The sequence below is a fragment of the Amphiprion ocellaris genome, chromosome 11 (assembly GCF_022539595.1).
Source record: "Amphiprion ocellaris isolate individual 3 ecotype Okinawa chromosome 11, ASM2253959v1, whole genome shotgun sequence".
NCBI lineage: Eukaryota > Metazoa > Chordata > Actinopteri > Pomacentridae > Amphiprion > Amphiprion ocellaris.
In genome coordinates, this window is record NC_072776.1 from 5343911 (window position 1) to 5367943 (window position 24033).

At 41.7% G+C, this 24033-nt stretch overlaps 1 protein-coding gene, 1 long non-coding RNA gene and 1 other non-coding gene across 3 annotated transcripts; 2 read left to right on the top strand and 1 right to left on the bottom strand.

Moving 5' to 3' along the window:
- The first annotated feature begins 2026 nt into the window (after positions 1 to 2026).
- On the top strand, positions 2027 to 5918 carry LOC129350002 (uncharacterized). Its single transcript, XR_008603188.1, has 3 exons — positions 2027 to 2267; positions 4582 to 4707; positions 5808 to 5918. It is a non-coding gene; the product is annotated as an uncharacterized LOC129350002 (long non-coding RNA).
- An 8905-nt stretch (positions 5919 to 14823) lies between these two features.
- Positions 14824 to 14942, bottom strand: LOC111568117 (5S ribosomal RNA). Its single transcript, XR_002746107.2, has one exon. It is a non-coding gene; the product is annotated as a 5S ribosomal RNA (ribosomal RNA).
- Positions 14943 to 15411: 469 nt separating this feature from the next.
- tsn (translin) lies at positions 15412 to 23978 on the top strand. Its single transcript, XM_023269583.3, has 6 exons — positions 15412 to 15589; positions 17257 to 17350; positions 17428 to 17524; positions 18273 to 18388; positions 18483 to 18562; positions 22663 to 23978. Exons 1-6 carry the CDS (start codon positions 15524 to 15526, stop codon positions 22891 to 22893), a joined length of 684 nt encoding a protein of 227 aa, XP_023125351.1. The 5' UTR covers positions 15412 to 15523; the 3' UTR covers positions 22894 to 23978.
- Positions 23979 to 24033: the final 55 nt, after the last annotated feature.

The window sequence follows — 24033 nt, forward strand, 5'->3', positions numbered from 1 at the left end:
GGGTCTTCGCACCAGTCGGTGCTCGGACCCTAACTAGAAACACTGACTTTAACAGTTAAATGCAAGTCAACTCAAATCAACTCAACTTTATTTCTAAAGCGCTTTAAAACAGCAGCCGCTGAAACAGAGTGCTGTACAATAAACAACGAAATAAAACATTAAAACAATAAATAAAACATACACATATTAAGACAGCAGCACAATAAAACAGAAGCAGAGTCTCATGCTGTGTTAAAAGCCAGTGAATAAAAATAGGTTTTAAGTTTGGTTTTCAAAACCGCCAGTGAGGGAGCCTCTCTGATGTGCATAGGGAGATTATTCCACAATCTGGGAGCAGCAACAGAGAAGGCTCTATCTCCTCTGAGCTTCCTCCTAGACCTCGGAACCTCTAGAAGCAGCTGAACAGCTGATCTGAGGGTTGGTGAGGAGGGATGAGGATGGATGAGGATGGAGCAGGTCAGAGAGGTAGGGAGGGGCCAGACCATTTAAGGCTTTAAGAACAAATAAAAGAACCTTCAAAGCAACCCTAAAGCGCACGGGGAGCCAATGGAGGGAGGCTAAAACAGGCGTAATGTGCTCATATTTTGGAGGGCAGCAGCAGCATTCTGAGCCAACTGGAGACGCGCTAGAGCAGACTGGCTAAGAACAAGAACCGCATCATCCCCAGAGTCGTTTGCCAGGAGAACATCATTAAAAACCCGTAGCAGTGCTGACTCCGTGCTATGCAGAGTCTGAAAACCAGACTGAAAAACCTCCAGTACGTTGTACTCATCTAAAGAGGACTTCAGCTGGGCATGAACAACTGTCTCTAAAATTCTGGAAAGAAAGGGCAGCTTGGAGATTGTTCTGAAGTTAGATAAAACTGTGGTGTCGAGGCCAGGTTTCTTCAGCAGTGTTTGGACTGCAGCGTGTTTAAAACTAGTGGGGGACCACGCCAGTGGACAGACAGCTGTTAATGACGGTTAAAACTGACTGCCCAATACATGGAAAAACCTCTTTTAAAAAGTGAGGCGGGATGGAGTCGTGAGGGACCCTTTATGTGGCCGACAGTGTCTATGAAAAACGACAGAGTAACGGGCTGAAATTTATGGAGCCCAGCCCGGCAGCAGACAGAGGCAGAGGGGTCGACGGCAGGAGCTGAGATCAGAGCCCTTGTACTAACAACTTTATCAATAAAAAACTCCTGAAAGTTGACGCACAGTTCGATGGATGCTTCCTGGCAAACCGGCTTGGGAGCATTTAAAACTGAGTCAGTGGTATTAAATAAAACTCGAGGGTTGTGGCAGTTTGACTCAATGACTCCAGCTAAGTGAGCCCTTTTGGCTTCCTTAACCACAGTCTGATAGTCTCTCCAGCGGTCTTTTAAAATTAAAAACGACACTTGCAGCTTGTCCTTCTTCCAGCTGCGCTCAGCTCTACCACACTCCCTCCTCACTGCTCCAGTTGCGTCGTTGAACCAGGGCTCCAGTTTTGCTCTACGATGTGCAGTCTTTAAAGGAGCCACGGAGTTCAGAACACCTTGACAGAATAGAATGGAACCATGAGCTGAGTTCCTCTGTATCCATAGAGGATAAACTAGAGGGGACGCAGAGCTGATTAAAAGCAGCGGAGAAGCGACCGGCAGAGAGAGAGTTCAAAAACCCGACAGTACCGAGCAGGAGCGCTGGATTTAAGACCAGCACACGGAAAGCTGACATTAAAAATCACAGGCTTATGATCAGAGAATACGTTATCACCGATCTCAATATTCGACACAGACAATCCATAAGACAGAACCAGGTCTAACGTGTGTCCGTGTTCATGTGTGGGACCCGACACACACTGAACCACATTAAAAGAGGCAATAAGACTTAGAAAGTCCTTCACCAGCCGCTTATCGGGACAGCACACACGAATATTAAAATGCACAATATTTCTCCTGTCTGGATTAAATTTCAGAAATACAGTTTAGATTTACTAAATATTCCAGGAATTCTTGCTCTCAGTTTGACCATAGAAATGAACTTGTTGTTGAGGCAGGTTGTGTTTGAGTTTTTCTGCCTCGAGCTTCATCACCAGTGATGTTCAGGACTCATTCTTGTATTTTACACTCTCTGATGTTTTCTTTTCTTCATGTCTAGTGTGTGAATCATTTCTGGTTTGTCTCTTCAGTGTCTCATGTGGCCCTGCAGCTTCTCCTCCTCCACCTCCTCCTGAAGCCTTCATCTTCTTCATCATCAGCTGCTCAGTGACTCTGTTGGACGTCTCACCGTGTGGCAGCAGCTCAGGTCAGTGGTGAAGATCCTCTTTATCAGCTCCACACCCACAGACATAGTGAACGCAGCGTCTGTTGTTGTGCTAATAAGAAGCTGCATCTGAGCAGCAGCAGCTCTGTTCACTCCAGCCTCAGTCACACATGGAGTCAGAGCAACACTCTGTCAGAGCTGATTCCTCAATGTTAGATCTGATTAATCTCTCTCTAGTAACAGGTTATGTACCACAGGCTTTTAAGGTTGCTGTAATCAAACCTTTACTTAAAAAGCCCACTCTAGATCCAGATGTTTTAGCCAACTATAGACCAGTTTCCAACCTCCCATTTCTCTCCAAAATTCTGGAAAGAACAGTTGCAAATCAATTATGTGAACATTTACAAAGGAATAGCTTGTTTGAAGAGTTTCAGTCAGGCTTCAGAGTGCATCATAGCACAGAAACAGCTCTGGTGAAAGTTACTAATGACCTTCTCATAGCGTCAGATAATGGACTGGTCTCTATACTTATTTTATTGGACCTTAGTGCAGCATTCAATACAATCGACCACAAACTTTTATTACAGCGACTAGAACATTCTATTGGCATTAAAGGGACAGCACTGGACTGGTTTAAATCCTACTTATCAGACAGGTTCCAGTTTGTGCATGTCAACAATGACTCTTCTGAGCATACTAGGGTTAATCATGGAGTTCCTCAGGGTTCTGTCTTAGGACCAATACTGTTCACATTATACATGCTTCCCTTAGGCAACATTATTAGGAAGCACTGTATTAATTTCCATTGTTATGCTGACGACACTCAATTGTATTTATCTATGAAGCCAAATGAAACTAATCAGCTAGCTAGACTGCAAGATTGTCTTAAGGACATAAAGACCTGGATGACCTATAATTTCTTATTACTAAATTCAGACAAGACTGAAGTCATTGTATTTGGCCCCAAACATCTTAGAGAATTGCTTTCAAAGCATATAGCTACTCTGGATGGCATTACATTGGCCTCCAGTACTACTGTGAGGAACCTCGGTGTTATCTTTGACCAGGACATGTCCTTTAACTCGCACATAAAACAAATCTGTAGGACTTCCTTTTTCCACCTGAGAAATATTGTGAAAATCAGGAACATCCTGTCTCAGAGTGATGCAGAAAAACTAGTCCATGCATTTGTTACTTCTAGGCTTGACTACTGTAATTCCTTATTATCAGGTTGTCCCAATAGCTCTCTGAAACATCTACAGCTGATCCAAAATGCTGCAGCCAGAGTACTGACGGGAGTTAGCAAGAGAGATCATATTTCTCCTATATTGGATTCTCTTCATTGGCTTCCTGTTAAATCTAGAATAGAATTCAAAATCCTTCTTCTGACATATAAAGCGCTTAACAACCAATCTCCATCATATCTTAAAGACCTGATAGTACCATATTATCCTAGCAGAACTCTTCGCTCTCAGACTGCAGGCTTACTTGTTGTTCCTAGAATCTCTAAAAGTAGAATGGGAGGCAGAGCCTTCAGTTATCAGGCACCTCTCCTGTGGATCCAGCTCCCAGTTTGGGTTCGGGAGGCGGACACCCTCTCTATTTTTAAGACCAGGCTTAAAACCTTCCTTTTCGACAAAGCTTATAGTTAGGGCTGACTGGGGGACCCTGACGGGGTATGCTTGTGTTTTCATTTGCACAACTGACTTCCCCTCTTGACGTCCCTTAGTTCTGCCCCTAGTTATGCTGCTATAGGCCTAGACTGCTGGGGAACCTCTCTTGATGCACTGAGCCCTTCTCTAACTACCTATGTATTTACTACATATACCATTATTGCATTACATTCACTCTGTTTCTTTCTGTGTCCTTTCTCCGAGTGTCCCTGGTCCCAGAGCTGGATGCTGGATGCTTCAGATGTGTGGCTGTGTTTTATGGTCCTTGTGTCCCACCCCCCCACCTCTCTATCTCTACCCCTCTATCTGTATCCCTCTATCTCTACCTCTACCCCTCTATCTCTACCTTTCTACCTCTTCTGTCCCTCTCAACCCGCCCGGCCAGCAGGCAGATGGTTCCCCCCACATTAAAGCCGGGTTCTGCTCGAGGTTTTTTTCCCTGTTAAAAGGGTGTTTTCCTTGCCACTGTCGCCTTTTGGCTTGCTCTGGGGGTCAGGCATATGGGTTCTGTAAAGCGTCTCGAGACAATTTGACTGTAATTGGCGCTATATAAATAAAATTGAATTGAAAATTGAATTGAACTGAGAGCTCTCAGCAGTTTTCTACCCATTTAAGAACAGGACAAACCGAACAAGCTGTTGTATCGATTTGTCCACGATTTCCTCTCATGTGTCCATTTTAAGGAGTTTGCAGTCAACCAAGGCCGACTCAGAATCACTCCCACCGGGAAGATCTGTGAAGGAAGGTCCACCCGGCTGGTCCAGAAGCTCCGGTCCAGCAGAGCAGCGTCAGGATGGAGACGTAACCGGGTGAGTTAGCTAGAGAGGCGACACATTCACATAGAAAATCCAACAATTCCTTCTGTTTTTACAGTTTGTGACTCTGGTAAATGGTGTCATTTTTCAAAGCTGGTGGGTTTTGGGCTTCACAGATTGAACCTAAATGCTTTTCTTAAACAAACTGCTGAGCTGCTGCACAGTGAAATGTTTGAGTGGAGCTCAGGATGAAAGCATCAGAGCTGTTTTACATGTTTTTATGTTCAGCTAATATCATTTCCTCTGGACAATGTTTGTGGTGTTAGAAGTGGACGTTTGTAGGGAGTTTTCAGTTGTAATACTTAAATGCATAAATATTTGCAGTGGTGGTTTCACTGCAAGCATCTACTGATGTCACCAGTGAAGTAAATAAAAACAGCATTTGTTGAACTTTACGCCTCTCAGTGTCTGCAGTTAGTTTAGCTGAATCAATGCAAAGATATTTCTATTTTTCTACATGACAGGAATGTCAGTGAAATCCAAATGCTAAGAATAAACAAGTGATCTGCCTGGTCACAGATCCCACTTTAATCCAAAATAAAGACTTTGCAAGGAAATGAACTTGAAATATGAGCCACCAGTAAAAGTTGTGATCAGACAGAAGGGCCTGTATTTTATCTTTGGAGAAGTTTAACATGTAAGTTTGTGCAGCTGATCAGTGGTGAGGCCTGTGGATGACTGGAGATGTGTGTGGACACTTAGACGAAGCAGCAAATGTGTTGAAAATGAGTTGTCTTCTCAGAGTCTTGAAGATGTTTTGTCAGAGCTAAGAAAGAAGTAAGAGATCCTGCAGGTGATTGTTGAGTGGTGTTGAGGAATTTGAATGTAGAGGAATAGCAAAGAGATTTTGAAGATATTTAAGCCATAAGTTGTATTTTATTTGTTTGCTGTTCTCTCCCATTTGTAGTGAAGAGAAGTGATTTGACATGAAGAATGTGATTTGTGTGGCTTTGAAATTGTGTTAAAATGTAAAAATGAGTGATGAGGAGAAGAGTGTGACTTTTTAGTATTGTGTTTTTTTAGCGTGTTCTTTAAAAGTTGTAGGTAGATTATCTTCTTTTTTTGATTTTGTGGATTGTTTTTTTTTCTTTCAGTGTTGATGTCACCGCCTTGACGAATAGAAGAAAAGCCTGTATTTGGGTATGTAGGACTGGTAGTCCAGAGGTAGTGGTGGTGGTTTGGAACCTGGAGAGTGCAGGTTCAATCCCCCACCCTGCTCAAGCTTTTTTTTTTACATTTGGGCAAAATTTGCCTTCGTGCCTTCGTGCCTTCGTGCCTTCGTGCCTTCGTGCCTTCGTGCCTTCGTGCCTTCGTGCCTTCGTGCCTTCGTGCCTTCGTGCCTTCGTGCCTTCGTGCCTTCGTGCCTTCGTGCCTTCGTGCCTTCGTGCCTTCGTGCCTTCGTGCCTTCGTGCCTTCGTGCCTTCGTGCCTTCGTGCCTTCGTGCCTTCGTGCCTTCGTGCCTTCGTGCCTTCGTGCCTTCGTGCCTTCGTGCCTTCGTGCCTTCGTGCCTTCGTGCCTTCGTGCCTTCGTGCCTTCGTGCCTTCGTGCCTTCGTGCCTTCGTGCCTTCGTGCCTTCGTGCCTTCGTGCCTTCGTGCCTTCGTGCCTTCGTGCCTTCGTGCCTTCGTGCCTTCGTGCCTTCGTGCCTTGCTTATGGGTAAATCTCCTGGTTTTACTTTTTGCCAGGATCCTGGTCCAGTCCAGTGACACTCCACTACCACCCTCCACAAGGTTCCCAGCAGGGATTCGAACCGTGACCATCCACATGACAGACACACACCCTCTGTGTGAGCTATCTGTCACACAAGGTCCCTGGTGGAGTTTGTTGTAATGATGGTTGCAAGAGGTTGTCATGCAGCCAAAGTGTAAAAAGAACCTTGAGCTGGATTCAAACCAAGGACCTCCTGGATGAGAGGCAGATAACTTACCACTGCGCTATCCTTCCTACTGGGTATAGCTGTTAGTTTTCGTAAATGATGGTACACAAAAGTATTAAGGAAGTGAAGATAATAAAGGTACTAAGGTACCGGGGAGGCAAAAAACTTACCTCTACACCACCTGTCCTACAAGATGTTGCTCTAACTTTGCTTAAATGATGCTATCAATTAGTACTGGCGCAACCAAACGACAAATAAAAGGTGTGAGTGGAGATCTGAATCATGTGAGGTTTGTTTCTGACACTGAATACACCCAATCTCATCTGATCTACAAAGCTAAGCAGGGTTGGGCCTGGTTAGTATTTGGATGGGAGACTACCTGGGAATACCAGGTGCTGTAAGCTTTTTACTTCTCCTCACAACCTGAACAACACACTGCTAGCGACAGCTATCAACTAAAACCTCTTGGTTTCTTTATTATACACTCTATGAGGTGGATAAGCTGCAGCTCATGCTGATTTATTGCTGCTTCTGGTTGGAGCCAAAGAACAAAGGCTTCACCTGTTGGAGCAGCTGATGTCCTGCAGCCTCTTCACCACAGAAAGCCTCTGACAGCTTCAATTCTTTACACTCTGACTGCAAGACACCAATCACATAGGAACATTTACATGTATGGAACAAAGAGCTGAGCTGACACTCAACATATGTTTGAGCATTTATTGATAAAGACATTCAAACATGTCTAGAGATAGAACACCAACGCACGGTGTAAGAAAGGTCAGAACAGACTTCACCTGCTCAGGAAACTGAGGTCCTTCGGGGTGCAGGGAGCAATTCTGAGGACCTTTTATGGTTGTGTGGTGGTATCAGCCATCCTGTATGGACTGGTCTGCTGGAGCAGCAGCATCACGGCTGCAGACAGGAAGAGACTAAAGAAACTGGTTAAGAAAGCAAGCTCTGTCCTGGGCTGGTGGTAGACAGGAGGATGATGACAAAGCTGTTGTCTATCATGGAGGACATCTCCCACCCCCTGCAGGAAACAGGACCATCACTGGCAGCTCCTTCAGGGACAGACTGCTTCACCCACGATGTTTGAAGGAGGTCCTTCCTTCCTGCAGCAGTCAGACTGTGTTCAATCAAGCCTGCTCCCAGTAGTTCAGATCACCCATGAAGTAACTGCAATAAAATGTAAATAAGTCAATATGTGCAATTTCACAGGGTTTTTTTTTTTACAAGCATTTCTATTTCTTCTCTAAGGAGAAAGCATCTATTTATATCTGTGCACTGAGTGCTGCTTTTTTTTTTTTTTAACATTTTTCCTATCTGCTACTGCCACACTGAAAATTTCCCCACTGCAGGATCTACCTATCCATCCATCTATCTATGGTCCATCTACCTCCCTACCTATCTATCCATCCATCCATCCATCCATCCATCCATCTATCCATCCATCCATCCATCTCTCTCACAGGTGTGGGGGTTGATTCACCTGTTCTCAATCACCTTAATCCACGAAGGCCCGGTTCTTCATTCTTCCGCTCTCTGCCAGACCACAGACTTTGAAACCAGAACCTTTCTCCTACAATTAGTCTGGTTTCCCCTTTTTGTTTTCACCTTGGTTTAGTTATCCTTTCTGTGTTGGTTTTAGTTTCATTCGTTAAATAAACTCCTTGTAATCTTTGACCTGTGTCTGCAGATGTCCTGTGACACCAATGATCCCATCTGATATTTAGCATGTTTTCAATTATTGGTCCCATTTCTTAAAAAAAAAAAAAAAAAAAAAAAAAGCCCCCTGAAATCTGATCAGATAAATGAATGTGAAACTACTTTGGGTCTGCTGCAGCTGCCTCCCTCTGATCTTTGTCCTGCCCACAGCACAATCTGATCAGTGAAACACTGAAGGACAACTTCAGCATGTAAAACATAAATAAGCAAAGGCTGCAACTCGTGATTATTTTAATTTTAACTTAACTTTATGTGCTGTTCAAAAACTTTATTTTTTCTGCAAATGTGTAGTGATTCCAAATCTTGGTTATTGATCTCCTTGATTACAAAAAAAATCTGTATCGACCCGGAAAAAAAACAAACATGTCAGGCACCCTATGATGTTAACTGTTTGCCTGAATGTTTTTGTTTAAAATCCTCAGTAATAACCTTTGACTGGTTGCTCTTAACCCTGTAAAACTCACTGCTGCAAAAATACAACATCAGCTTATTTTTTAATTACTATTTTCTATTATATATATCTGAAATAAACCCTAATCTGTGGGTCTGACAGCAGCGTGAGGTCAAAGAAGCTGCCATCAGCTGCTGCACTTCTGTCCGTCCAGCAGATGGAGCCATGGAGCTGCAGTGAAGTGAAGAGCAGCACAAGGCAACCACCACTTCCATCCACTGACGCATTCAATTTGACTGACGCTAATGTTTTATTGACTTCCAACCACTAAACCAATATGATCACTGATGCACTGAGCTGAAGAAGTAATGTTACATTTCAAACATAACTGGGGAAATAACCGAAACTTCTTCCTTAGGAAAGGAGAAAGTATAAGAGTATAAAGGCAGTGCAAGAATAAATAAGAAAAAAACGGTGCAAAAATTGCCCATAGCATTATATACAGATGACTTTATTCTTAAAAAAAAAAAACAACAAACATGTAGAAGACTATATACAGAGGATCAGGTTTCAGGTATAGATAGATCGACAGATGAATCCTTACTGTGAAAATATTTAAAGACATTGAACATTGTGCAATATAAGGTCAGTCAGCAGCCTCAGTTCATGCACCAAGAAAACTTTTATGCATTTTTTAAAAATAAAAAATTACATGTTTCTAAATTTTCTCCATTTACAAGGCAGGGAGATAACCGAAACTTCTTCCTTAATAGTTCCTGTTTAGTTTGTATGCTGTGGTGTCAGGATTACTACACGTGGAAATGAATATCAAATTAAAATCATTTCCATATCTTGACAAGTTGTTGCGATCACAAAGTAAATTAAAGCTGCAAGCAGCGTTGGACGGGTCCTCGCATCCTTGCTGGTCGGCGAATCCACGCACGTCCACCAGGTGGCGCTGCGACCGAAAGTGCATGTCGGCCTATGGATGTGATGAGGGCTGGACTATGATCACACGTGTAAAATTTCAGGCAGATTGGAGCATGTTCAGGCTACTTATAGAGCTTTTCCTGGTCATCCACCAGGTGGCGCTGCGACCGAGAGTGTATATTGGCCTATGGATGTGATCAGGGTCAGACTCTGATCACACATGTAAAATTTCAGGCAGATCAGACCATGTCCAGGCTAGTTATAGAGCATTTCCTTCCATCCACCAGGTGGCGCTGCGACCGAGAGTTTATGTCGGCCTATGGATGTGATCAGGACTGGACTCTGATCACACATGTAAAGTTTGAGGCAGATTGGAGCATGTTTAGGGCAGTTACACAGCAGTTGATGTTTCATGGCGAAGCATCAGAATTCACGAGGCCGCCATGGCCACGCCCTCAGACTTAAGGTGAGCATTTTGATAACTTTTGATCACCCATGCCTGGAGTACATCCTGGCCAAATTTCAGCTCTCTCGGTGTTACCCTGTTTGAGTTTATAGCTTTTGAAAATGTCTAAAAATGACCCAAAATTGTCAAAACATATGACATATAATTCAAAATGGCCGACTTCCTGTTGGGTTTTGGGCATGGGTGTCAATTACATTTTTGTGTGTCTTGACGAGTTACATAAGCTACCAAGTTTCATGATTCTAGGTAACACGTACTGGCCGTAGTAACTGTTTGAAATTTTCCAGGTGGCGCTATGGAGCCATTTTGCCACACACATGTGCAGTTTCCCTAAAATATCAAACGGGTTGCCGGTCCAGATATGTGTGGTAATTTTGGCGAGCGTTTGAGCATTTTTAACCGGTCAAAAAGTACTTTGTTTATTACGGCAACGATGCGTTGCCACGGCAACAGTGTTTTATGAATCGTCAAAATCTTCAAACTGTGGCATCGACTCGGCATATCCACTCAGCTGACCAATTTTGAAGATGATGTGATATGACTGTCAATGCATATAACCACATGGATATTGTCAGGGCTGGACATTGATCACACGTAAAATTTCAGGCAGATTGGAGCATGTACAGCAGAGTTAGACACCACTTCCTGTTTCATGGCGAAGGATCCATTTTGTTGGGAGTCGCCATGGCCACGCCCTTTGAAATGAGATAAACATTTTGATAACTTTTCATCAGGTCGCATGTTTGCATATATTGGCCAAATTTGACATCTCTCGGACTTATCCCCGATGAGTTATTAATTTTAAAAAATTTAAAGCTAATACAAGATGGCCGACTTCCTGTTGGGTTTAGGGCGTGGCCATGATTGACTTTTTTGGGTTTCCTGATGTGCTGAATATACCTACAAAATGTTGTAGCTATAGATGAAACGTCGTGCAAGTTGGCCTAATGACCAAATTTTCAATTTTCCAGGGGGCGCTATGGAGCCATTTTGCCCCACACATGCGCAAATCCCATAAAATATCAAATTTTTCGCCAGTCCTGATGAGCATGCCAAGTTTCACGCGTTTTGGGGTATGATAAGGCCGCCAAAAATGGCGATTTCCCGGCGGGCAAAGAAAGAATAATAATAATAATAATAATAATAATAATAATAATAATAATAATAATAATAATAAATAATCCCTTGCATTCCAATAGGGTCTTCGCACCGTCGGTGCTCGGACCCTAATAAATAATTCCTTGCATTCCAATAGGGTCTTCGCACCATTCGGTGCTCGGACCCTAATAAATAATTCCTTGCACTCCAATAGGGTCTTCGCACCATTCGGTGCTCGGACCCTAATAATAATAATAATAATAATAATAATAATAATAATAATAATAATAATAATAATAATAATAATAATAATAATAATAATAATAATAATAAATAATTCCTTGCATTCCAATAGGGTCTTCGCACCATTCGGTGCTCGGACCCTAATAAATAATTCCTTGCACTCCAATAGGGTCTTCGCACCATTCGGTGCTCGGACCCTAATAATAATAATAATAATAATAATAATAATAATAATAATAATAATAATAATAATAATAATAATAATAATAATAAATAATTCCTTGCATTCCAATAGGGTCTTCGCACCGTCGGTGCTCGGACCCTAATAATAAATAATTCCTTGCATTCCAATAGGGTCTTCGCACCATTCGGTGCTCGGACCCTAAATATTTTGGCTTTAAATTGAAATCTATAAATCATTTGGTCCTAAAAGAAGAAAATAAGACACAAAGTCAGTTATGAAGATTCTTAGATTTCTTTAACATTCTCACACTAATTTCTATAAAAAGTCCTGATTTCTGTTTGAAACAGGTTGAAGTTTTCTGAATAGGCATTCAGATTTTCTCTTATTATTGTTATTAATGAAAGACGTTTACACATAAAGAATGTTGATTTATAATTAAAGAAGTTTTTTTGTCTAATTTCCTGTCCTGGAGGTCTTGTTTTCTCAAAAGACAAAATTAAACTCCGCAGTGAGACAATCAGGCAAAGCTGATTAAGAATGGAATCATTTTCCTGATTCTAAAGCAGCAATCTATTATTCACTCTTCTTTCAGCATTCCTACACTCACATTCTTTAAAATAAATAAATAAATATTGTGAAACTTGACCATGTTTGCAGTTTTTTTTAACTTAAAGAAACATAGCATGAAATTCATTGAAAATACTTTTACTCAGCTCATCTTAATTAACATTAATGCTGCTAACATGTTAATTTATGGATGATAAACATCTTTGCATGTAAAGGATGAGGATTAATTCAACCTTTATTTATTCTCAGAATACATTAATGTCTGGAGGAATCATTTATAATTCAGTCCCATCAGAAAATAAAATATTTAGGCACAAAAAAGATTGATTGATTGAAAAAATAAACCTGAATAACAATATTAATGAAAATAACCAGAAGGCAAGGTTAGTAAATTAGTGAAAACTTTAATTGCTGCATTTAAAATTTACAAGCAAATTAATCGACAGGAACACCTGGAAGCAAAATAAGATGAATGTAAAATGTGAACTGCTCTAAGGATAAAAATAAGATTCATGTTGTTCCTCATATTATTCCAGGGTGCAGGAGCTCAGTGAGTAAAACTAGATTAAAACTAGTTTCTCCATAAAAACAGGAGTTCAATCATTTCAGTGTGTTTGGTCTGTAATAAAATACAGCAGTGAAGGAATGTGAAGGGAAATAAACTTTGCTCATGATAACATTATTTATTTATTGATTAGAATAATTAATGTTCCCATTTTAAATGAGAAAAATCTAACTAAAAGTCTTGTCTATACTGAATATCAGAGCATTTTATGACAGGTTATGATGTAACTCACAGAGTTTTTGTCAAAGAAAAGTAAGTTATTAATTTCTGCATCATTTAAAGAGATAAAAAGTCAAAAACATTTTCATGTGATTTTAAAAAATCTGATATTTTTGTTAAATTTTTGACTTTCAGTCAAACCTTTAATTTTCCAAGTCATATTTTTGAATAGCAAATCAAAATGATGAGCTGTTAGGACATGGATTTAATTACTGAATTAATTAATCAAAACTATAAAGAACTATTTAACGATCTAAGCATTTTTGTCAGAAATATGAGTCACTAAATCTGATTGTGTCAAACAAGCAGCAGCTTTGAGGTCTTTTTATTCTTTAGTTTAAAAAGAATCTTGCGGAAGAACAAGAACTAACTGATGAGCTTCTCTAACATTCTTTCCTAACAAACAAACAAACAAGCAAACAAGTAAACAAACAAACAAACATCCTAAACTCTGTCACCTGATCCAGGATCCTTGTATTATGGATGGTGTGTGACTGGTGTTGTTTTTTTCGAGCTGCACCTGAAGGCAACATTTTTAAAAAATAAATTCTCCTTTAGCGCCATCAACAGACTAAATGAGGTAAAAGCAGCATTTGTGTCCACTGGGGCAGGTCAGAGAAAAGTTGAGTAAAAATAGAAAAGTTGAGTAAAACTAAATTTAAAAAAAAATGGCAATAAAGGTTAATCTAACAAATTTAAATATTCAGGTTAATACTCTACACCTGGCCGACTTCCTGTTGGGGTTAGGGCGTGGCCATGATTGACTTTTTTGGGTTTCCTGATTTGCTGAATATGCATGCAAAATTTTGTAGCTGTAGATGAAAGATTTTGCCAATTGGCCTAATGACCAAATTTTCAATTTTCCAGGGGGCGCTATGGAGCTATTTTGCCACACATATCTGTAACTCCCCTAAAATATCAAATTTTTCGCCAGTCCTGATGAGCATGCCACGTTTGACGCGTTTTGGGGTATGTTTAGGCCGCCAAATTTGAGTTTCAAAAAACGGGAAAAGAGTGCGGAATAATAATAATAATAAGAAACCCTTGCATTCCAATAGGGTCTTCGCACCATTCGGTGCTCGGACCCTAAAAATAGCAATAAAGGTTAATCTAACAAATTTAAATATTCAGGTTAATACTCTACACCATATTGTAGCAACCCTGCAGTTATGTTTCATCACTGTTAGGCAGGATGTTCAGTAGGCTGTTACTGTGTGTGTGTGTGCATGGATGTGAATGTGACAGGTGGAGGGCGGAGCGAGCGTGTGACCGAGGTAAGCGAGCGTGTGCCTGGGAGCGTGTGTTCGTGAGCGCGCATGAAGCTGAGATTAGGAACGAGCCTAGCCTGTGGTTGTCGGTTTTGTTCTTTTGTTTTGGCGTGGTTACGGCCGACAGTAACCGTGTTCTGTGTTCGGTGGGCTATTAAAGCGTCGGAACGTTGACAACGTCTCCTGCCTCCTTCTTCCGTCCAGCCGGACGCTACAATATTATAAAATACAAATTTACCTGAGTAGTTAAATATTACAGTTATTGCCCTCCAATTATATTAAAATACGACTTCACCTGATCTGGATTAAATATTAAGGTTAAGCAAACACACATTTATCTGACTAATTTAAATATTGCAGTTAGCACTCTTCCATATTATTGAAAATACAGCTTCATCTGAATAAATGAGATTATTTATTATACAGATTAACCTGACTCATTACAGCGACTGTTTTATGGCCTCCTACTTTAATTTTACAGCATTTTGGTTCAACTACTGCAGTTTTAAAATGTTTTCTTGTGAATAAAGTTGACTTGTTTTTTCACAGCTCTGGCACCAGTAAAGCAGGAAGAGAAAAAGCTTACAGCACCTGGTATTCCCAGGCGGTCTCCCATCCAAGTACTAACCAGGCCCGACCCTGCTTAGCTTCCGAGATCAGACGAGATCGGGCGTATTCAGGCTGGTATGGCCGTAAGCGGAGGAATGAATAACAGACAGGCTATTTATGGAGGAAAATTGGAATGTTACTTTCTACTTTCTTTCGTTTGAGGTAGTTTTTTGTCCTTTTATCTGGCAATGAGTAATGGATTTGATATATATTTTCTATTCATTTTAAATTCATTTAATTGTATCAATACTTTATCATATTTTTTAAATTGCAAATCTCATACTTATTATATTAACTGTTATATACTATGTATTGCATTCATGTTGTAGACATGTATGTATCACGTTTGTTAAATAATCTTTACTGCCATACCAGCCTGAATACGCCTGATCTCGATAACACAATATTTTTTAAAAACAGAAAAAAACTAATTTACAATATTTACGTCTTTTCATGTCTTTAAAAAAAACTTATTTCTATTTATTTATTTATTTATTTATTTTACATAAAAAATCAGAAAATGCATGACGACGTTACCACCGGTGACATCATCTCTACGCGCCTGCGGTTGGCGGAGGAGACGGCTCTCGTGCACGTTGATGTGTTTGGAGAATTAGCGGCGGACGGATCTTCGTCGGTACCGGAGCGGACAGTTTGACTCCGATCAGAAATGTCGGTTACCGAGATGTTCAGTTACATCCAGGGCTTCCTGAGCGCCGACCAGGACGTCCGAGAGGTGAGGAAGAAGAGCCGGGACCCCAGCGCTAGCTCTCCCGGTCTGTGAGCTGGTAGCTCCCCCCGGTCTGTTAGCTGGTAGCTCCCCCGGTCTGTTAGCTGGTGACTCCCCGGTCTGTTAGCTGGTAGCTCCTCCGGTCTGTTAGCTCCCACGGTCTGTTAGCTCCCCCGGTCTGTAAGATCCTCGGTCTGTAAGCTACCCCGTTCTGGTAGCTCCCCCGGTCTGGTAGCTCCCCCGGTCTGTTAGCTCCCCGGTCTTTTAGCTCCCCGGTCTTTTAGCTAGCGGCTAACACGGAACCGAAGTCCAGTCAAACATCATTAAACGTCTAACTAACTCTAAACATCCAAGTAAAGTAGCAACTAGAGCTGAAGAATTAAGTGATTTCTATGGAAAGGGCGGCAGTTTCTGGGTAAATGTTCAGACTGAGGGTTTAAACTGTTGTGTCTATGCTCTTTGGATGACAGTCATGCTGTTGATAATAATATCTTTATTATATAGCACTTTCAAATCAAAGTGCTTTACAGAGCAAGCAACAGATAAAATTCAGTAAAATGATAACGGATAAAAACAGTGGCTAAGAAGACACGATAACAACAATAACAATGATAAAACTGATAAGAACAATACCTAAGAAGACACAGTACCTCACAGTTAAGATTCATATACAGCAGAGAACAAGTGGGTCTTTAGCTTGGCTTTGAACACCTCCACTAAGCAAGCTTGCTGAATGTCAGAGGGAAGAGCGTTCCATAATGTCGGTGCATGGCAATAAAAAGCCTGCGCACTGACTGTCTTCTTCTTAACTCTAGGGACAGTCAGCAGACTCATCCCCTGGGAGCACAAGGACCTTGCTGGTTGAGACTACCAGCTCCTTTAAATATGATGGCCCAATGCCATTTACAGCTCTATATGTAAAAAAAAAGTATCTTAAAATCATCTCGAACATGAACTGGGAGCCAATGGAGTGAGATGTGATCATATTTCTTTGTTCCCTTCAGAATGCTGGCTGCTGTATTCTGAACCATCCATAGGCTATGAAAGCTCCTCTTAGGCAAGCCAGACAGGAGAGCATTATAATATTCCAATCTAGAAATCACAAATGAATGGATAAGAACCTCAGCATCCTTAAAAGACAAGAAAGACTGAATCTTAGTAATCCTCCTAAGGTGGAAGAAAGCTATATTTGTCACATCTCGTATGTGGGAGACAAATCTAAGAGACTGATCAAATGTCACGCCAAGGTTTTTAACAGTGTCCTTGCACTGAATGATGCCTTTATCTAAGGTCCAGACAGCATTATTGTTCATATGATTCAGTCTTTCTGAACCAGTCACCATCATCTCTGTCTTGTCTGAATTTAAACATAAGAAATTTGCTGCCAGCCAGCTCTTCACAGCAGCCAGACATGGTATGTCTGGCTGCTTTAAAACATGAGATGGTATCTCATGTTTTAAATCTATTACACAGTGAATACTTGACTTAAAAAGATTATATCGCCAATCATTCAGCCCTCCTAACCACTAGCAGAGCACGTCTTTGTTTGGACGGAGATTTTAAATTTCTTCCACTCTGATAGATGCTGACATAAGTTAATCATCAAATCATTGAATATATTTGGATTCATCAACAACGGATTAATAATCTGAGGCTTTACTTTGTTCTCCTAGGATATCCGTAAGGTGGTCCAGACCTTGGAGCAGACTGCCAGAGAAATACTGACTGTCCTTCAGAGTGTCCACCAGCCTTCAGGGTTTAAAGAGAGTGAGTGTTTGACCTGAACCCTGCAATGATGAACTAGTGAGGTCTGCTCTTCACATTCTTAATTCTTTCCCCTTTAGTTCCCAGTAAATGTGTGAAGGCTCGGGAGCTGTTCTGCTCAGTCAGGACACAGATTGCAGACCTGAAAACTAAATTTCCTGTGGAGCAATATTACAGGTAGGAACCACGGTGTCTAGTAATTCAGTTTACAGCTTTGGTGAATATTCAGAGCAGACAGTTTTCCATTCAGAGGCTTCTATACAGTTTAGAAATATGCAGATAATACAGAGGAAATGAAATGATCATATATAGCATTACCTTTGATTGTTCTTTCCACTCATTTCAACTTTTAATAACGTTTTACAGTCTTTCTAGAATATATTTATCTGCTTGCGTCGGCATCACTGCTTTACTCTTCTGAGTTTATTTAGTTCAGCTTTTCTAATAGATGATGTGTTCTGGAGTAGGATCCAGAGTTGATGGTGTGCAGGAAGGTAGAAGAAACAAAACATGGCTTTTAACTGTCAGCTGATGAGCAGTTTGTACTGTTTTCTATCATTTGTCATCTTGTATTCCATCATGTTTTCATTTATGTGCTGAACTGCAAACAGAAACAGACTTTTCCTGCATACAGTGAGTTTTGGCTCAGATGTTTTATTCAGCACCAATGGAAAGCTAAAACCACCAAAATGATGAGAACTGACAATATTTTTTTAAAAGAAGTATATGTTTTAAACTAGTTTTGTAAATATAGTTTTATTCAAGCATAACAGACCATTTTTGTCCATCTGTTAGAAATAACAGGAAATGTACAGATCTCCTTCATCAGACTGATCACAGATCCAATCTGAGCCAGGAGAACCCTCTGCTGAGTGGATTAACCCGCTGAAATAAAGTCTTTTATCTCTGTTTCTCTGATCTTTAGGTTCCATGAACACTGGCGGTTTGTCCTGCAGCGTCTGGCTTTCTTAGCTGCGTTTGTCGTCTATCTGGAGACGGAAACTCTGGTGACTCGGGAGGAGGTGGCTCAGATACTGGGCAGTACGTACCAGTTCATGTGATAAGGTTTGACTGGTTTAACTGTTAGTGAGGAACGTTGTCTAACTCTCCTTCCTTTGTCTTCTCCATCCTGCAGTCGAGGTGGTACGAGAGAAAGGCTTTCACCTGGACGTGGAGGATTACCTGGCAGGTGTTCTGATCATGGCCAGTGAACTGGTCAGTGTTTGATTGCTGCTACATTAACGATATGCTAAGAACAGAAATATGATGAGTATGAATCAAGGTTCTCGTGTCTGGAGTTATTTCCTGGTGTAATGTGGCATTTCACAATGACGAGAAAAACATGGTGAAATGTTTGGTAGTCACTCCTTAGTAGTGGTCTGAGGCATTGATTTCAGATTTATAGTTTGATCATCTGTCTTTTTTAAGTCCTGTTATCAGAAACTGAGGATGAATCCCTCCTAATTAGCATTCTGCTATAAAAGAATATAAATGAAAACACGAACACACTGACCAACCTGTTCCTGTGAGATTTCTGTTCTCACAGATAATCATGACAGAGGACTAGAAAATGATAAATATGTCCTGGGAGAGTTTAAATTGTGCCTCAAAATTTGGATTTAATTGCTACATATATACAACTATACACTTAATTTCAAGTAAATTATGTACACCTTAATAAAATAATACAATTCTATACAGCTGCCTTTAAAAAACCATTTTACATGGAGATTGTATTATTAAGAAAATATTTGCAAGGTAAAAGTCTTCAAAAGTTGAATAGACACCTTTCTATGACATTTTAATTAAAAATGAACTATTTACCCTCCACACATCCAGGATTTATAAAGTGTATAATGTGCTGTGTATGTACAGATGTTGTTAGAGGCAGTACACAGCTGGTCAGTTATTCCTCCGTCCACTGGGAGAAACTGAGCAATCCAATTACAGAAAACCATTTTCCAACATTTTTAGCTTTAGGATACAAGCAGCTAATTATTGAGACATCCATGAAAAGAAACCAGCCTCTGGTTCCAGCCTCTTAAATGTGAGGATTTGCTTCTTCACTCTGTTTGTATTTCAGCTGCAACAATTAAGCTATTAGTTGTCAACTATTAAACAAAATGCAAATTAATGTTAAATTAAACTATTTTGAAGATGGTGAAACTTGGTTGGAAAAGTCTAAACTCTCTGATTCCAGCATGTCTGCTTCAGTTCTATGAATATATTTAGGTTGTGGACAAAATGCAACATTTGAGAACATCATGTTGGGTTTTGGGAAACATTGACAGACATTTTACAAACCAAACAGCTAGTCGGTTACTGAAGAAAATACTAAAAACATTTGCCGGCTTTGTTTTTTATCACTGGAAATTTTGTGTGTCAGTTTGGGGCTGAGTGGAGAGACTTTAACTTCTAATGTCATCTTTCTAAGACATTTTACAGTTAGTTCAAACACAACTGTCATAGCTGTCTATCCATGGTCCATCAGACTCCTGAACTCCAAGCACATGTCTACCTGAATGCACAATGTCACTTTTAAATGTGGCAGTAAACTCTGACATATCACCTAGATTGACGACTGTGCTGTGACAGTATTTGTGGACATTTGTTTGACCCTAAGAAAGCGACAACGCTGCAACGATTTGTAGCTCATGTCTACCTCCATGTACCCTGAGGAAGACCCACAACTTAGGATGGTGAATGAAAAGATAGCTGACCTGCTGGAAGATGTTCGCCGTCTCTCCGCTGAGCTGAGGGACAAAGACGCTCTGCTGGCCAGGACTATGGAGGTGGCCCATGAACAGTCCATGAGGATTGCCTCTCTTTCTGCGGCCTTCCAGGACACGGCACCCTGGGATCCCTCCTGTCCACGACCCTCGTCCTGCTCTACACCCAACCGCCAGCGATCGTGGACAGAGGTAGTGATCCGGGGCAGGCAGAAGACGCCAGTCAGAGCCGTCTCGCCTCCACTCTCCCTCTCGAACCGCTTCATGGCCCTGTCGCAGATTGAAGAAAAGCCATAACGGTCATCGCCACCCGGAGCCCACAGAGCTCCCCTTCGCCAGACCTGGCACTGCTGTCAGCACAAGGACCTCCACCTCCCCTCCCGCTGAGCGGCCCGCCTCAGCGCTACAGCGGACGGACAGACGCCCAGCTCCGGCTCCTCTCCCTGCCCGTCGCCCGAAGGTGCCAGCGAAGCGTTCCCCAGCTCCAGATGGAGGCGTTGCTGGCTTGCCCCACCTGTCACCTCGTCCTCTGTTTAGTCCCACAACTCTCATCATCGGCGACAGCATTGTCAGAAACATCCGTTTCTTCAACGCCATCACTCGGTGTTTTCCTGGCGCCACCGCTGCTGGACTCCTGGACAAACTTCCTGAGCTGCTACAGTCCATCCCATCCTCAGTATGCCGTGTGATTCTTCATATTGGAACAAACGACACGACCCGGCGACAGTCTGAGCTGACGAAACAGGATTTTATGGACCTGTTCAGACTTGTGGAAAGCTGTGGTAAGTCGGTCTTCATCAGCGGACCAATTCCGACTCTGTCACACGGTGCCGAGCGCTTTTCCAGACTCCTCAGTTTGAGCACCTGGCTCCAGCACACCTGCACAGCTCACAACCTGAATTTTATTGACAATTTTAACCTCTTCTGGAACCGCCCTGGATTTTATTGACAGGACGGACTGCATCCGAGCACACTGGGCAGCTCGGTTTTAACAGCAAACATACACCACGCGGTTCAATCAACACCTGCTGACTGATTGCCCACAGGCCACGCCCACTCACCACACACCTCACACACCTCCCCTCTGTCCACAAGAACACCGGAAAACATCACCAACAACATCCCAGCTGTAGTTTTTAACAGATCACACAGAGCCCGGACTGTTTTTAGACCAAGAACTTTGATTCGTTTAAAACGCCAGGAGGAGCGCGCGTTTAGCACGAGCATCAACATGGCCGTACTGAACATGCGCTCTCTTTTAAACAAAACTTTTATTACTAACGACCTGATTTTAGATAATAAACTGGATAGTCTTCTCCTGACAGAGACATGGCTTGGCACTGATGCACCTGCTGTTCTCACCGAGGCTTCCCCACCGAATTTTAACTTTTTATTCTCCACCAGACAGAGTAGAAGAGGAGGCAGAACAGCCTCCATCACTAGAAACGCTCTCACCCCAACTGAAGTGTCTTTTAATAGTTACTCATCATTTGAGCATCATGCCTTTGTTTTTAGCAGCACTCAGATCCTCTGTTTAACAGTGTACAGACCACCCCATCACTCCAGCCTTTTTATCAGTGAATTTTCAGAACTTTTATCAATGATTCACACCAAATACAACAGAATTTTAATAACCGATGATTTTAATCTACACATTGATAACACCTCGGACCCAATGTCCAGAGACTTTTTAAATCTTTTAAACTGCCTTGATTTTAAGCAACATGTCACGCAGCCGACTCACAACAGGGGACACACCCTGGACCTGGTTCTAACCCATGGCCTGTCCACTGGACCTGGTTCTAACCCATGGCCTGTCCATTGGACCTGGTTCTAACCCATGGCCTGTCCATTGGTGTGTCCTCTGTTGTGGACCTGGCTGTGTCTGACCATTACTGTGTGTTTTTTAATATCACCTACAATAATGCAATCAAACAGGCAAGAACTTCCCATTTCGCACAACTTATCACAGACCATTAAAACAACCCCCGGTTCCTCTTCTCCGCCTTTAATATTTTAGCAGGCACTAACTTTAATAAAGCTTTTAAGACGCCATCTGACCCCCTTTCTGTGAGAACTTTGCACACCACTTCAACTGTATGAAAAGTGCTCTATAAATAAAGTTTGATTGACTGATTGATTTTAGCTGCTTTCATAAATATCTGGCCTCCTTTGCACATGTTAGCATTTCTAATATTTTTTTGTTATATATGTACATTTGATTTTATTATTTAATGTTGATATTTTATTACTTATTGCTTGTTGTTATGCACCGTCCAGTGGAAGCTTTTTATATTTTCATCATGCCATGTATGATGACAATAAAGCCTTTCTAATTCTAATTCTAACTGAGAGACTAATCAGCGATGAAGAGGCCAGTGGCAGTTCTGTCAGCTTCTCATGTGAACTTCTGAAGCTGAAACGTGTTTAAAGAAGTTAAATGAAATGAAATACTCAGTCATTGTCGATGCTTTGACTTGTAATTTCCAGTGTTTTTAAGCCACAGATGTCTGGATGTAGATCATTAAAACTGTTCTAGAATCCATGTAATCTCAGTAACGTTGTGTTTCCCTGTCTGTCCTGCAGTCCCGGCTGGCTGTAAACAGCGTCACAGCCGGAGACTACAACCGGCCGCTGCGCATCTCCAACTTCATCAATGAGCTGGACTCCGGCTTCCGTCTGCTCAACCTGAAGAACGACCCGCTCCGGAAGCGCTACGACGGCCTCAAGTACGACGTGAAGAAGATCGAGGAGGTGGTTTACGACTTGTCCATCCGCGGCCTGGCCAAGGAGTCCGAGTCTGCCGGGGACAAGTAGAGCGCCGAGGGCCCGACTGGCTCTGGGAGAAGGAGGAGGATGCCCCCCGAGCTGGGACCTGGAGACCTTAACCCACCTGGAAGGCAAAGACCAGGGATCTGCCTGAGGCCCCAGCAGCCCAGGATAGACTGTATGAGTGACTGTGTGCGTATGAGCGGGTATTTGAGCGAATGCATGCATGAGAGGAGCTTCAGATGGTCGGCAGGCTGTCAGACGGGCAGCAGAGACCCTCGTCCAGAGGCTGAAGACAGAAGGTTCGATTTTTGCCGGTTTTTGGAAATGTGTTCTCAGCTTCATCAGATTCCTGCGTTCCTGTTTCACTGAGCTGGTTTATCAGCTGTCAAGCTTCTAGTTATCAAATTCTGGTGTATCGATGTTTCATTTGTTCAAGAAGACAGAGATTGTTGGGAGTGTGAGGCGCTGCAGCCTTTTGTTCTGTGGTTGTTTTTGTTTTGCTGTTTTTTTCAGAAAAGAAAAAAAGAAAATGTTGAGTTGAAGCCTGGTGGTGTTTAGTAGGAATTATGTTTTTTTTTTTTAAAGGATGCAATCCAGGAGTCTCATTTATGAAGAAAATATTAGATGCAGCAGTCAGAAGATTAAATCTGGAATCCAACTAACAATCAGTACAATTTATGGCATTTTACCCGATTTTGATCCTTTCTGACTTTAAAAACGAAGCGTTGGTTTTGGCTTTTGATCCTTTATTTCCATAAATGAGGCTCGAGGAGAGGAAGAGCCAAAGAAATGACACAGATGCACTTCAGCTGGTATAAAGCTACTGTGATTAGTTAGATTCCTTTTTGTCATTTTCCCATAAATAAGAAACTTTTGCAGAACAGTGCCAATGAACACGTCTCTTTAATTTCAATATTTTGGTTCTCTAGTGATGAAGCTTTGTCTGAAAACAAACTAGTCAGAATGTCTTGTACTGCATGTTGTATGTTTTATTCATTTTCTTGTTTTTTTTTTTCACCCGAGGAAATGCCTCGAAGGTTTGTTTCTCTGCTGGACTTCATGCTTCTGTTTGCTTCAGTACTGCAGTGGAGCTGGACTGTATTTTCTAGAAATAATTCACTCTGAACAGTTTTGTGCTTTTGTTTCCTGGAGTGATAAGAGCATTCCACTTGTACGATGTGTATT